Source organism: Lepidothrix coronata, unplaced genomic scaffold (genome assembly GCF_001604755.1).
Source record: "Lepidothrix coronata isolate B3197 unplaced genomic scaffold, Lepidothrix_coronata-1.0 Scaffold5, whole genome shotgun sequence".
Classification (NCBI taxonomy): domain Eukaryota; kingdom Metazoa; phylum Chordata; class Aves; order Passeriformes; family Pipridae; genus Lepidothrix; species Lepidothrix coronata.
Genome location: NW_016690185.1, coordinates 12200665 through 12215237, shown reverse-complemented (window position 1 = coordinate 12215237; position 14573 = coordinate 12200665). Strand labels below are relative to the sequence as shown.

The following is a 14573-nucleotide window of genomic DNA, read 5'->3' as shown; positions in this document are numbered from 1 at the left end:
CTAAGTATAGAAACCATGGGAAAAGTTCTAGAGGTCAATCATCTCATCTATTCTCCTTTAAGTTCCTCTAGTATAAATCTGGGCTAATTTCAGGCTAGCTTCAGTGGAATTGCATGAGGTTTACAGAAATAGCATTCAAATTAGTCATCAGCACATCATCTTGTTTAACACATATAATGAAATAATTATTTTGAACTAATAGTTTATTGAGAATTTGTGATTTTTCCTAAATTTCAAACATATGAATGGAAACTTAGGAAGAGAAACAGTTTTTAAAACGAACCATATGGAAATGAGCAATGTTTGTCTGTCTATTGGATACTGTAAAATTGTATTTTCTGCCAAATGACCAAACTGTACCCACAGAAATGCAAGCTAAAATAATTACAGTAGAAATCCATGTTGTCCTGCTTTTTTTTTTTTTTAATGGTAACCATTCATATTTCCATTCCCTTTTCTGTTCCTTGCCATTTCCATTGTCTCTTCCACAGTCTTGCACAAGAAGGATAGAATGATTTTTCAACACATTTTTCAAATGGGTTTGATGTCTGGCAAAAGTGCTGTTTTCATTCCCTTCTGTACTGTTTTTCATTTTAATTATTTTATGTTTTAAAAACAAACAAATAAGAAGAGTAGAAGGCCCAAGGTAGTCTAGACATTATGACAACATCTCTTTTTGTTGGTTTTCCAAAAATCTGAAAACTATTTATTGCAGAAATACAAGTTTTTCAGAATAGAAAGCCACAGCAACAATTTTGTAAAGTCTTTACTTTGAGTTTTGATGCTTCTTTACTATGTGATAGATTCAAAAGACTGTTAAACACTGACTATTTTTAAGTGCTTTGAGGTGTCACAAAAATAGAGCTTGACATATTTCTCTTTGATATTATAAATAACAACTCTGTGAATATTTTCATGATCCACATCAGCACTAAGGCGCAAGAAAATGCCTGTTTGAAGCATCTGCCCGAACAGCATGAAAGCTTCTTGCTAAAGTGTTCCTTCTTGCTCTAAATTAGCAGACATTTGCTTAACTACTTAATTATCTTGATATCTTAAAAGCTGCTGCTTTACTTTTATTCCAACAAACATACCCTTAAATACCACCTTCCCCATGCTCACAGGTTCCTTTAGAACTGTGGTTCAGTCCTTTCCAATGCATGTGGGTCTTGCAGTACAAGCTGGTACTGAGATACTGAATATCAAACACTATGCCTGTGGGTTTGTGTTCGGTAGAAGAGTGAAGGGCATTTCCCAAAACAGTCTATACAGAGACTTCATGATGTGGTCTCCAGCAGTTCCAACTGCAGGCAGCTTCCAGCCTGGAGGAGCACCTGCTGGACCCCATGCCACTCCCATCCTTGCTGAGGGAAGTCGTGCCCACCAACCAGCCCCAGAGCAGTCCCCCTGCTATGTTTTACAAAGTACATGGTAGGTGTTTTGCAGCCCTTGGCCCCAAGAGGATTTTGGTAGGAGCAGGAAGGCTGGCCAGCTCCACAGATGAGGCTTTTCTTCTTTAGAGGTGAAGTCAAGATGAGAGCCCAGTAGCATTGATAGCAGGGACAAAATTGTCCTTTAATGTCACCAGGTCACTTAGTTATTTCAAAGTATATGGGCAATGCTGGTAGTCAACAAGAGAGCAAACATGGCCTGTCCAAGGGACCTGTGCTTAAACTGGCTGCCCTCAGATTTCTTATTTGAACTTCACCACCACCAGCAAATTCCAGTGTCAAGCACACAGTGCTGGCAGACAAGATACAATTTTCATACGGACAGTATGTCTGATAAACCCTGCAACATGTTGTTTTGCATCATGAGGTTTTGACTCTTCCTCTTCATTTTATTTCACCTCCCTGAGAACTCCCAACACTTCCAAAGTCCTCAGCAGGTTTAAAAAGAAGCAGGTTGTGTCCTGGAGAAATGTCACATGTAAGAGAAAGAACAACAAGTTGTAGTTGAATTTTATCGCAAGGCAGGAACTGGAGGGAAACGTTCCTTGACCAGACTTCCAGCCCAGCCCTGAGGAGAGGCAGAGCAAAACCCACACTCCATAGCTGGCTGCTGCCTGCCTGTCTGCAGCAGGGAAGACCTGCTCAGGGCAGGAGAAGGCTCCCTCGACTCAGGGGGACCCCCAGAGTTTTGCTGGTTGCTGTCAGGGAGATGCCTCTGAAACAATCACTTGAAACAGAGCTGCCTTTTCAGATTGTCCCCTTGAGTTTTGGCCACTGCATCACTCAAAGGAGAGGGCATGGAGGGAGAGTAGTGTGTTCATGCATGGATGGCCTTTGACTAAGTTCCCACAATGAGCTGGCCACCAGACTTCTTAATAATGACAAGTTCTGCACAGAGTAAGGCAACATGGATTTTTTCCCCTCAATTTTACCTTCCTATAAAATGCATATGTCAAGACAGTAATTACCAAGCCCTAAACCTTCACTCCTCAAAGAGAAGTACCTGGCTGCAAGGAAGCACACTGCTGTGCATTTCAGAAGGGTGAAGGCCTCTTTCAGAGTCCAGTATTTGGGTACCTAAAATGTCTTTTTCACATTCCCTCAAATCTGAGAAATGGGACCTGGCTCCTCTCCTCGACATACTCTCTCAATTCTCCTAAGTGGTTTCTCACTCAGCCCCATCATTTTTTCTGCACTTTTTTTCATTGGAACACTCTCTTCCCATAGCAAGGAGAACCTTGCAGTGCAATATGCCAGTCTGTCTATGAGTGCAGGTTCAAAAAAAAAAAAAGAACTGAGTTGCTTGCATTAATTTTGATTTTTGAGCACATAACATAACACAGTTAATCCATGTCATCAGAGTAGTTTGCAAGAAGTGGTATCCTAAGATACCATATTCCATATGCCCCTGAGTCATCCAGCATAACTGAGTTTTAGCTGATGGTCACCAGTCTTTGATACTCAGCAGTATCACTGTTTTAAAAGGCTGCATGGTCCTTTGTGGAGCAAAAAATCAATGCTTCTTGTCCGTGAGTCTGGTACAGCCAATAATAGGTGTTTACTTAAAACACTTTTTCAGTAGCTGTATCTTGCAAATAGCTGTTAATTGATGAGGCTATTAGATTCAGCCTATTTGTACAGTAATCAGAAATAGGCTGGTAAATACACTCTGTGTCACTCTGTTCACAATATGCCTTTTCAGGAAAATCTTACATACTGCTGTAACCTACCTATACTTATGTATATTACTTAGCGAAAGGGGACTACATGGTGTCTTTTGTTCTTTACTTAGATAATATTAGGCTGCTCACAATGTGACCACATTTAATCAAACAAGTAAACTTACTTCAAATTATTTCAATTTACCTATAAATAAGGCCCATTAAACAAGTGTGAGTGTAACAGCCATGGTTTTGTTCTCAAAGTGGGTGACAAAATAAACAGTTTGAGTTAGTATTCATATCAACAGCTGCTCCTGAGTCAAACAGCCAAGAATATTATTCATCACACCAACACCCTCCAGCAATGAGGGGGGGTTCTGGAGGCTGCTCCAGCTGTGGATTAAAAGCCTGTCCTCTCAAAATTTGTGTTACCCAGAACTGTTATGATGGTGAAGATTTTCAGCTGCTTTTTGAGATGGTCTTTAGAAGGAAGGAATGCCAGTCAACAAGAAGAAAACAAATGAGCATCAAGAGCAGAATTCTACCCAGCATAAAGGGAGAAAGGTAGGAGAACAGGCTTTTAAATGTATGTTTCTTCATAATTCCACCTTATTAAATTTTAACCTTTGAATTATATATGGAAGGGAAGCATTCTGCTTTCTTTTTGAAAACTTCTTCAGAGGTCAACTCATTTGAACAGTTTGACACAGTTTTCCATTTCATGCAAAGCCACTCACTTGATCTCAGTTTCCTCAATGCTTTGGTTGGAGTTTCATCTTATTGTTTAAAAAAAAATAAAAATATCCCTGAGAATATTACATTTTAAAAGAAAAACAATTTTCAGGAGAGATCATATTTCTTTAGGCTAAATAGTTCTTGTATCAGAGAACAACAGAGAAGATATTAAAATTTTTAATCTTAAAGAAAACTAGAGATAACATGTTAATTCTTTTTAGTTGGCTTCATAGACTCTTTTACCAGATTCGTTTAAATAATTTACTATATAGAACAAATGAAGTTCAAAATCTATGTAACACATTTATAACCTTAATGGGCTTGAAACTTTTATAATGATGCCCAGTATATACAGCTAAACTGGTGTTTAATTCTTTCTACTGTGAAAATTCAAAATTTGTGCCAATAAGTATCCATCTGGCTGTGTTTTCTTCACCTTGGTGTAAATGATGAAATAAGGAATGACAGGCAGGAAAAGAAACATGAAGAGACTGACAAAAAGTGAAGGAAAAGGTATACGAAGTGATAGTTACAGCGAGGTGAAAAAGAGCTGAGATTGTGTTAAACATTAGTAGGCAGAAAAAAGGGGAAGCTAAACACCCCAATATAAATAAATAAATAAATAAGCAATCAACCAAATAAATAAATAAATATTTTTAGATTTCACACTTCCTGTAGGTTTGGATGCACCTTTTCCCTGGCACTCAGGTGTCACTGCCTGGCCCTACTTGAAAAATCCCTCTCTATAACACAGGGTAGCTGTCAGGGATTTGCAAGCTACCATTTATCATCTATATTCACTTAGCTTCCAGTGGCATGGTGTGCTTGTGATAACATTTGTTTCAATATGGGAAAATTTTTATGGTATTTTGTTGTGTTCTATCTAAAATAACCAGAGGCAGCAAAGTCCCAAAGCATATGGGTTAAATTAGTCCTGGCTGAAGTCCATGTCAGTATTTTTCTGACTTAAACAATCATTTTATACTATAATGTAGTGCTACTGAGTAGCATATGCTAATGATCTTTATTTTTCACAATAACACTATCTTTCTGTTAATTAAAAGGAAACCAGATTCTTCAACAATGAATATTTTTTGCCAAGTGCTTAAGTACTTTCATTAAAAGATTTCATAAAGAGAGTTGCAAAAGGGACATGCTACCGCATTCACAAGAGGACAGCAATACATGTGTCCTCAGATGCAAACTAAACCTGTGTTCAGAATGTTTCTTTCCATGTTTCTGCTTTGGCTAAAAACAGTATTAACATAATAAATACTCATAACAGTGCTAAACTACTAGCACTGAAAACAACGCAGCCCAGCAGAAAAGATATTTGCTCATACAGCAGATAATGCTTCAGATTAGTCAGGTTCTTCCATTATCTTTTGGCAGTAAAAGGGCAGAAAAGTTCTTTTCTCCTCTTAGATCTTTTACTTACATCCCTATTTACAGCTAGAGCCTGCAAGAATTTTTCAGGAAAACTTGATCTGGTGAGTCAGTGCCATTTACCTAAAAAACAAGGCTCATGGAAACTTTTTGGTCTCAGCAGGCTGCGCAGTGTTCATCCTTCATAAATAATGAAATATGAATTTCCTACACATTCAACTAAATGAAGGTGTTTAAAATTGCCATTTCTTTTCCATCCCTGCAGCTCTCCCCACATATAGAAGAGGAAAAAAACATTGTAAATTTACCTCAGCATTAGGAAAAACAGTACTTTTTCTGCATACCTGTGTGGATTTGAGACACCAGTAAGGATGCAACCGTGCTGTGAATCTGTAAATGGCTCTTGCATAAGGAGCAGCTGGTCAAACAGTACCCGTGTTTCCATGTATATCTTCATGGTTTGCATTATTCTAGCCACAGTGGTTGGAAATTTGACAGTTATCGTCTCAATATCACATTTCAAGCAGCTCCATACGCCTACTAATTTCCTGATACTTTCAATGGCTACAGTAGACTTCCTGCTGGGATTCTTCATCATGCCTTGCAGTATGGTGCGCTCCGTTGAGAACTGCTGGTATTTTGGGGAGCTCTTCTGCAAGATCCACACGAGCATGGACATTATGCTGAGCACAGCTTCTATTTTCCACCTTTCCTTCATATCCATTGACCGTTACTATGCTGTGTGTGATCCTTTAAGATACAAATCCAAGATAAATACTTTTGTTATTGTGGTCATGGTGTTCATAAGTTGGACAGTCCCTGCTGCTTTTGCTTTTGGGATGATCTTTCTAGACCTGAACTTGAGAGGGGCAGAAAAGATTTATAATCATGTCCATTGTGCAGGAGGATGCCTTCTCATTTTTGGTGAAACTTCAGGTATTGTGGCCTCCGTAGTATCTTTTTACATCCCTGGATTTGTTATGCTGTACATCTATAGGAAAATATACTCTGTAGCCAAGAAGCAGGCAAGATCCATTGATGCAATTAGCAAAAAAAAGGTGCAATTTGAAATGAAGAATCACATTTCATTCTGCAAAGAAGGGAAAGCTGCTAAGACATTAGGCATAATAATGGGAGTGTTTCTCATCTGCTGGACTCCATTCTTCTTCTTTACAGCTACCAATCCATTTATGAATTATGTGATACCTCCTATTCTCATTGATGCTCTGGTTTGGTTTGGCTATTTAAATTCTACATTTAACCCAATTGTTTATGCATTTTTTTACATGTGGTTTCGCAGGGCACTAAAAATTATTCTGTTTGGAAAAATTTTTCAACAGGACTCTTCCAGGTCTCATTTGTTTTTAGATTAACATGCTTTAAATGGTTGCATTCATGGCTTAGAACTTTTACCTGGAGGCTGAATTCCTGGATGTAAGATCTGAAAAGGAAGGAAATACCTATTTGTTTACCCATTTACCAAATCCAATTCAAGCAGATAAGCAATTGTGCTTTACATCTTATTTCATTCCAGATTGGGATTTGTATGTGATGTTTTGATTAGATCTATTTATTTTCAATGTGCAGAAGAGCAAAACTTAAAAAAACTTACAATACTTTACATACCTGATCTTAATCATTAAAAAACTATTCTGATACAACAGATTAATTTCTCGAACAAGGTGATTTATATTACAATATTTGTGTTTATTTGTTGTCCTCTAGAAAGAACAGAAAAACCTTTTCCTTTGAATTTCTTTACATCTTTGAGCAATTACCCAAAGCTTGATAAGTTTCTTCCCTCCTCTTCAATATTTGTGCAGAGTTCTAAACAGACCAATAACCAGCCATACTAGCACACTCAATGGAGAGAAGATGAGACAGAGAAAGATTGTGCTGTTCTATCTGTTTTCATTTCAACTAGTGCTTGTCACTTATGAGTTTGTCACTTAAAGGCTTTGCTGCTTAATGAGATCAAAAGCATGTTTAACGAGATCAAAGACAAGGAAAAATATGATGTACAAAATGAAAAGCAATTGCAAAAAAGCTGCATTGAACCTGAGAATACCAGAAAATTATATTTATCTAATGAATGTTTAGATGCAAAATATTTGCCAATTCTCATGTCAGGGAACTTTTTTTAGCTTGGAGATATTGTTATTTTGTCTGATGTCAATGCTGTGACAGCTTTTGAGGAAAGCATATAGAGAATTGTGAAGAAATCTTGTGGTTGAAATCAGTTGGATTATGAAGGACCAGTAGTGGCAATGGACAGGAAAGGATTAGTATCTGAGAAGCAACCATGGAGAGAAATTGGTGACTGTACTGAAGTAAGAACTACATTCAGCAGTATGCCCTTCATTTATGTTCATTGTATAAGTGCACATCATATGTGTATCTTGTCTTTATTTTCTGTAATTTGTAGAGCACTGAAACACTTTATGCTGTGAAGCATAAAAGTTGAATGATGATACGTTTCTACAGCGTGAAATATCAGGATCTGAGATTGTCTCTCTTACTGTTTCATTGCCATCTTGTAAAGTTTGTACTCTCCAAAATGACATAAAAAGGAACAAAAATAAAGTAAGATGAAATAAAAAAAAAATCTATCTTTCTGATAAATAATGGGTAATTCTCTTCTTCATTCATCTCCAGTGAGTCTGGCCTGATGCAGTAACTTTCTCATGCTCAGTGTTACCTTCTGAAATAAAACTTCCGCATATATTGACATACTCCCTTCAGGAAGTCAACGAAGTCGTTTCTTTCCCTTCATCCGTTGTCTTTCTCCCTGAAAATCTGGAAACATTACTGTGTTTCCAGAGAATTCCAGCTCTACCAGAGTTCACAACTGATCATGCTATCACTTATTCTGGCATCTCTCTGGCATTTTTTTGTGCTTGTAGGAGAAGTTTGAAAGTGAATGCGATCCCAACTTGCTTGTGGGAGAGATGGTAGTTCAAATGGAGCATGTCTCTGCAGTCCGTACCTAGACACTAGTGCAAAGCTAATTAGAAAATCATAGAAACCAGAACCACACTCCTGAAGGCATAAAAATTGTGGGTTAGATAAAGACAATTTAATAGGCAAAGCAAATTAAGGAATTCATCACTACTTCCTATCTGCAAGCACATCTTCAGCCATTTTGAGGAAAGCAGGGTTGGTTACTTGGGAAGACAAACACTCTAACTTTCAACATCCTAGTTCCTCCTTCTCCTAAGGTTTTATTGCTGAGCATAACATCATATGGTGTGGAGTATCTCTTTGGTCAGCTGGGGTCCCAACCTCTTATGCACCCCCAGGCTATGCGCAGAGAAGACCTTAGGACTGTGTAAGCAGTGCTCAGTCTTAGCTAAAATGGGAGTTGCATGTGTGTTTATCAACACTGTTTTTCATCATAAATCCCAAACATAACACCAAACAAACTACTATAAATAAAATTAACAGTATCTCAGCCAAAACCAGTAAAGAAGGCATCCAAATGTTGTGGCTGCACAAGATCACCACAATCTATTGAGTGTAAATAGAAATAGTAGAAAAAATTTTTAGTGTATCAACAACTCTCTGGCAAGCTAGTCTAGCCAAGATGTAACCAATATTTATTCTCTGCAGAACTGAGAAGGAGTTTCCACACACAGATTGCTGGTGACCTTCATCTATAGCTAGAAGACAGGACTCCTTATTCTTAATAACCTACAATATTAGCCAGATTTGTGCACAGCCCAGCTCAGAAAGTTTCAGAAATAACTTTTTCCTCTTGTGTCCTATTACGTAAAAGTGGCACTTTCCTAAAGAGCCTCTTTGCTTTCTATTTACAGAGAACCTTCTCTAGCAGAGGGACTGTAATGAAGTCCCAGGTTACTTTGTCTCATTAGCTCTAATCGCAGATAGCACAAAGCTATTTCTCACTATAAGGGGGACGGACAAATGAGATATGTTAATGAGGCCACAGGGACTCTATTTGGACCCAAGACATGGATAAATAAGGACAGCACAAGAAAAATGCTTCTTGCTGCTGTCCAATCAGATTATGAGTTAGGTCTGGTGAAACAGAATACACTGTACTGGGATTTCAAAGTATCATAATGCAAATGATGCGCAAATAGTATTGTTCAATTCCTTATCAACACATTTAATTAGTGATCTTATTAAACAATTCCCAGCTGGCTACTTTTTGCAAAACAAATTATTCCCCCATGGGTGATTTCATATGTCTTAACTTCCCTGAAAACTTGCACAAAGCAATTACTCCAGCATGATGAAAGTCTCTGATTCACCAGTAAACTTCTGTCTGTTCATTTTGCCACCAGTGAGTACCATTTGCAATGTCACCTTCCTCTCATGTTTTGTACAAAACTGACAGCAAATTTCAGAGTCCTGAACTGCTGCCTGTATCCTGCCTTAGTCCGTGTAACTCATGTCTTGGTGGACTGCATCATGCATGGTGGTGCGATCTGTGTCCAAATCTCATAGCCTCTCAGGTACCAGATGCAGGAGGACAGGGAAAGAGGAGGAACATCAAGAAAGTCCCTTCTAGAAACCTCACAGAGAAATCATCACTCTAAAATGGGAGTATTTTAAACTGCTAGATAAAAAAAATACATTAGTGCAGTGTTCAAATGGAAAAAATGAGTTCTCAAAATCTATAAATATTGCAAAGTGTATGGCTTTCTTTAAATCATTAACTCATCTATGTCATGCACACTGTGCACTCTCTGTCCTCTACAATGCATTAATACCCATTCAACAAGAGGGAAAATACTGGACATAATCAAACATAAAGACACAATGTTCTACAAAAGTCTTCTGCAGATTTTCTGCTCATCTTCATTATCTACTACTTCCACGCTACTGCATTGAAAGACTTGATTTGGAAAAAGACTATGTCTACCTGTAAGCACTTTTTGACTAGTCTGTTTCCATTAGCAAATTATAAAGTTTATAAACTTCTATGATGAAATGACTGGCCTGATAGACAAGAGGAGAGCAGTGGTTATTGTCTACCTAGACTTCAGTAGGGTTTTTAACACTGTCTCTCATAAGATTTTCACAAGGAAGGTAATGAAGTATGGGGCTGGATGAGAAGACTATGAAGTAGATTGAAAACGGGTTGAATGGAGCAGATTGAAAACTGGCTGGGCCCCTAGGGTGCTGCTGGTCATTGGCAAAAAGTCTAGTTGGAGGCCAACAACTAGTGATGTGCCCTAACGTCAATACTCAGTTTAATCCTCTTCAACACCTTTAATGATCTGGATGATGGGGCAGAACGTACCTTTTCAACTTTAACCATTCCATGATTCTGTGATTCTATGATATTTTATTCCTTTAATATTTACTGTCTTGCATAATTTTAAATGGCCTTGCATAACCAGCTACATTAAATTTCCTACTTTGTAGGATTTTTAATAAGTTCTTTTCCTCTTCATGCTGCACCTTAAATCCAACCAGCTGCATGGGTAATTGAAAATGTTTATGCAACAGCGTTTGTAAAACAGATTAATTTCTTAAGAGACCTGATTCACAGCATAACTTAGACAATGAGAACTCCACAGCCCACTCCTAAATGTATCGACTTCTTATTTCCCATAGGTATAGGAGAAGTAATTTTCCTCCAACACCGAGTACTCATAGCATATTGACTAAAAGGTGTCTGTCAATTAGAGAGGGATTGCTGAAAACAGAGCGCATCCTATACCCTTTGGACTTTCTCAGTTACCAACAGGATCACACAATTCATTGAGAAAGCTTGAGTTTGTCTTTTGCTGTCTATTGTTGTTTTATCGAAGGAAGCCCAGAGTAATAAAAGCAGTTAGTAATAAGTAACCAAATAGTTCTCTTCAATTAATATTTAAGCTCATCATGGAAATGATGAGGTACAACATGACTTGTCACATGACTAAGTCACCAAAAGAGCTCCCCTATATGTGAGGGTAGATAATTAATAGAACAAATAAAAATAATGGTGTTGTCAATACAGGCACTTGGCTTTGTTTATTTCCAGTTGATGTAAACCCCTAAATTGCATACATATGTTTAGCTCAAAATCTACTGGGAATTAAATGTAATATCATAAAAGAAAAATAAATTCCCACCTTTCATGAATCAGAGCCAAGTTACAGAGGGGATCTGCCCGTTACCAAGATTGCAATTTTGCAGGACAATAACAGAACAGAAAAATGTCTACTTTGAGAATTTATTTATGGTACAATTAAAAGAGATGGAGGGAGGATTAGCCTATAAGACTGACTGCCAAGATCTGTTTTTAATCTTTTGATGCACAGTCTCTGTATTTTCCTCATTGCCGGGTGATACCTATTGGAAAAAAGATCAGTAGACTTAGCTGCTCCTCATATTCCTTTTAAGTGGGTTAAATTGCTGTGGAGAAAGTATCTCTTTCTGCTCCTATTTCTAAATTTGCTGTTAGTCCAAAACAAATTATCAGGAAAAGAGGTGGAAGAAATTGATCTGGTTCTTCCCAGATAAAGGAAGAGAATTTTTTCCCCTTGAAACTGTTCACTGGTGTATTCATTTATAACTACTGCACCTGGACCGCAGTGCAGTACAGGAGACAAGCCTCAGCCTGCCTCCACACCCTTTTTGCTGGTGGAATTATAATGATAGAAAACAAGTGTATATATAGGGAAAGAAAAGAATATTGCTTATCATACCAGTTTTACAACTGATTTCCATGAGATGTGTTCATTGCTAGTACTTTATAATGCACAGCAGGTGAGTTTATCATCATAAATAACTTGGAAAGTGGGGGTTTAGCAACTGATTTGTGTCTCTTAAGACGATCATTTAGGTGAGTAGCTCATTAACTGAAATCTTCAAGAAAGCTAAAGTATGACAGTTTGCATAGCATTTCTCCTGTAGAAAAAAATATCAATATTCTAAGATTAAGGAGACATATAAATGTTACATAATATTTTCAGATTGAAGTGACTTGAGAGGTTTCTTTGTCCATGCACGTTTTTCTTTTATCAATTTAAATTTACTAATACTATGATTTATATAAAATACAAGAACAATATTTTACAAAATGCTCCAGATACAAAATAAGATTTATATTATCATATAATTTATTGATTTAAGAGGTAACTAAGTTTACTTTCAACTGCTTTGTTTTAAATATTACTTGCAATTAATTTTATAATGGCTTCCAGTTACTAGATTTCAGGTACCATTTCAGAAGAATAATTGGTTGTAGTTAGTCCCTATTTAAGGCGAGAGAAAATTCCCCTCTGAATTACTGCATTTCACATAGTAATTGAGTTCATAGTCTTGACTTATTTTATCTTGTATTCTCATGTTAGGATTTGGAATCTTTTGGAAACTCATGAGAATTAAATCTGCTGATGGAACTGCATCTCTAAAAGAAAAGTCTAATAAAGGATTGATTATGCTTTCTCCGAATATCTCGAGGGATTTGACTGATTGCTCTGAGTTTGGAAACAGATCTTGTCCGGAGAGCTTTAGGTCAGCAGGAGTATGAGAGGCACTATATCTATTCGTAACTGCAGTCTTCATTCTCACCATCTTAGGGAATTTGACCATAATAATTTCCATCTCATATTTCAAGCAGCTTCATTCTCTGACCAGTTTCCTCATCTTATCCATGGCTGGCACAGATTTCCTGCTGGGCTTTGCCATTATGCCCTACAGCATGGTGAGGTCTATAGAGAAATGCTGGTTTTTTGGAATTATATTCTGCAAAGTTCGTTACAGTTTTGACTTGATGCTCTGTTTAGCTTCCATTTTCCATCTTTGTTCCATTGCCATGGATTGGTTTTATGCAATCCGCCATCCTCTGCATTACACCAGCACCATGACTGTCACAACCATAAAACAAATTATAACAGTCTGCTGGTCAGTGCCTGCTGCTTTTGCTTTTGGTGTGGTTTTCTTGGAAGTTTATGCTTCTGAAATTGAGGGCTATGAAAAGCTAGTTAAATGCTTGTGCCCTATTGTGTTCAACAAACTGTGGGGGGCTTTTCTATTTACAGTTGGTTTCTTTGCTCCTGTTTGCATTATGATAGGAATTTATGTTAAAATTTTTACAGTCTTCCAAAGGCACACATGGGAGTTGAGCCAGGCACACAGGCACTCAAAAACTGATGAGAAACATGAGCTTTCTAAGAATAAAGATAGGAAAGCTGATAAGGCTTTGAGTATTGTTATGCTGGGTTTCTTAATATGTTGGTTTCCTCATTTTTTTGTAATCTTAATTGACCATTCTTAAATTTCTCTGTTCCTGTATCTCTGTTTGATTCTGTAAATTGGCTTGGGTATTTAAATTCTTTCTGCAATCCATTAATATATGGATTTTTCTATCCATGGTTTCAGAAAACATTTCTTAAAAGGCAAAATATTTAACCAGCATTTTTGTACAATAAAACTTTTATCTGAAGATCAGTCACAGTAACAGATTCTATTAGTGACAGTAGCTCTAGAAATGAAGAAACAGTGGCTTACTGGATATTCATGGTTCAGTAAAAGCCTGAAATGTATAACATGAATTTTATGAGTCAGTTCTGTAAAATTCTCTCTAATAAATCATTTATTACCTCTAACCTATCATTTCTGTTGAATTTTCTCTAATAAATCAGACTAATTTTATATGATATTTATTTATCACTTGTTTTTACTCTTAATGCCTCGATAGTGTTTTGGAAGTATGAGTCTTTCTAGAAACCCTTAATGCATTGATTTGAGTTTTTTTAATTTCAGAAATTATTTACACGTGGCCCATAAACTCAGTATTTCACTTCATCTTGTATGCGTGCAGCTAATCTTTTTAGGGTTCACCATTAATAATCCTAAACTGAATACATCCAGGCTCATATTGGTCTTTGTCACTCCTTTGTAAAGGGGACAGATGTATAGAGTTTACTGTTATTCCCAAGCAAATAGAATGGGAGTGTAATTTTGGCTTGAAGTTGACCTTTTCCTGAAAATAATAGAATCAAGTTTTCAGCCCTTATTTCTTGTGCGCTTCATACTTGGGAAGGAGTACGCAGGAACAAGAGTATGGCTCATACTCAGGTATGTTCTTGTCCTGTCTTTGCTTAGATGTCAGGCTCCAGATGTTATAAAATACACTTGCTAACATCCAACCACACTGTCACACTGAACTAGAACATCTGATTGAGGTCCTTGCATGCTGAGCTCCCTCTGAAGTCAGAAAGAGGTATTGTTAGCATTCACGTTAGTTATCTGCTTAAAATAAGTTTGGCTGAGTTGTCATTACTGAATGCAGCCATTGCAATCTTTTTATTGTGAATTGTACCTCTGATTTACCTTTTGCGGTATGCATACAATGTATACTCTACCCTTATCAAAC

At 37.2% G+C, this 14573-nt stretch overlaps 2 protein-coding genes across 2 annotated transcripts; both read left to right on the top strand.

The window, feature by feature from the left end:
* Positions 1-5541: 5541 nt before the first annotated feature.
* LOC108503549 (trace amine-associated receptor 1-like) lies at positions 5542-6606 on the top strand. Its single transcript, XM_017827589.1, has one exon. It carries the CDS (start codon positions 5605-5607, stop codon positions 6604-6606), a length of 1002 nt encoding a protein of 333 aa, XP_017683078.1. The 5' UTR covers positions 5542-5604.
* A 6026-nt stretch (positions 6607-12632) lies between these two features.
* Positions 12633-13655, top strand: LOC108503499 (trace amine-associated receptor 2-like). The gene is given in 3 exon segments (XM_017827482.1): positions 12633-13458; positions 13461-13575; positions 13577-13655. Coding segments are annotated over 3 exon segments (1020 nt in total).
* The last annotated feature ends 918 nt before the right edge of the window (positions 13656-14573 follow it).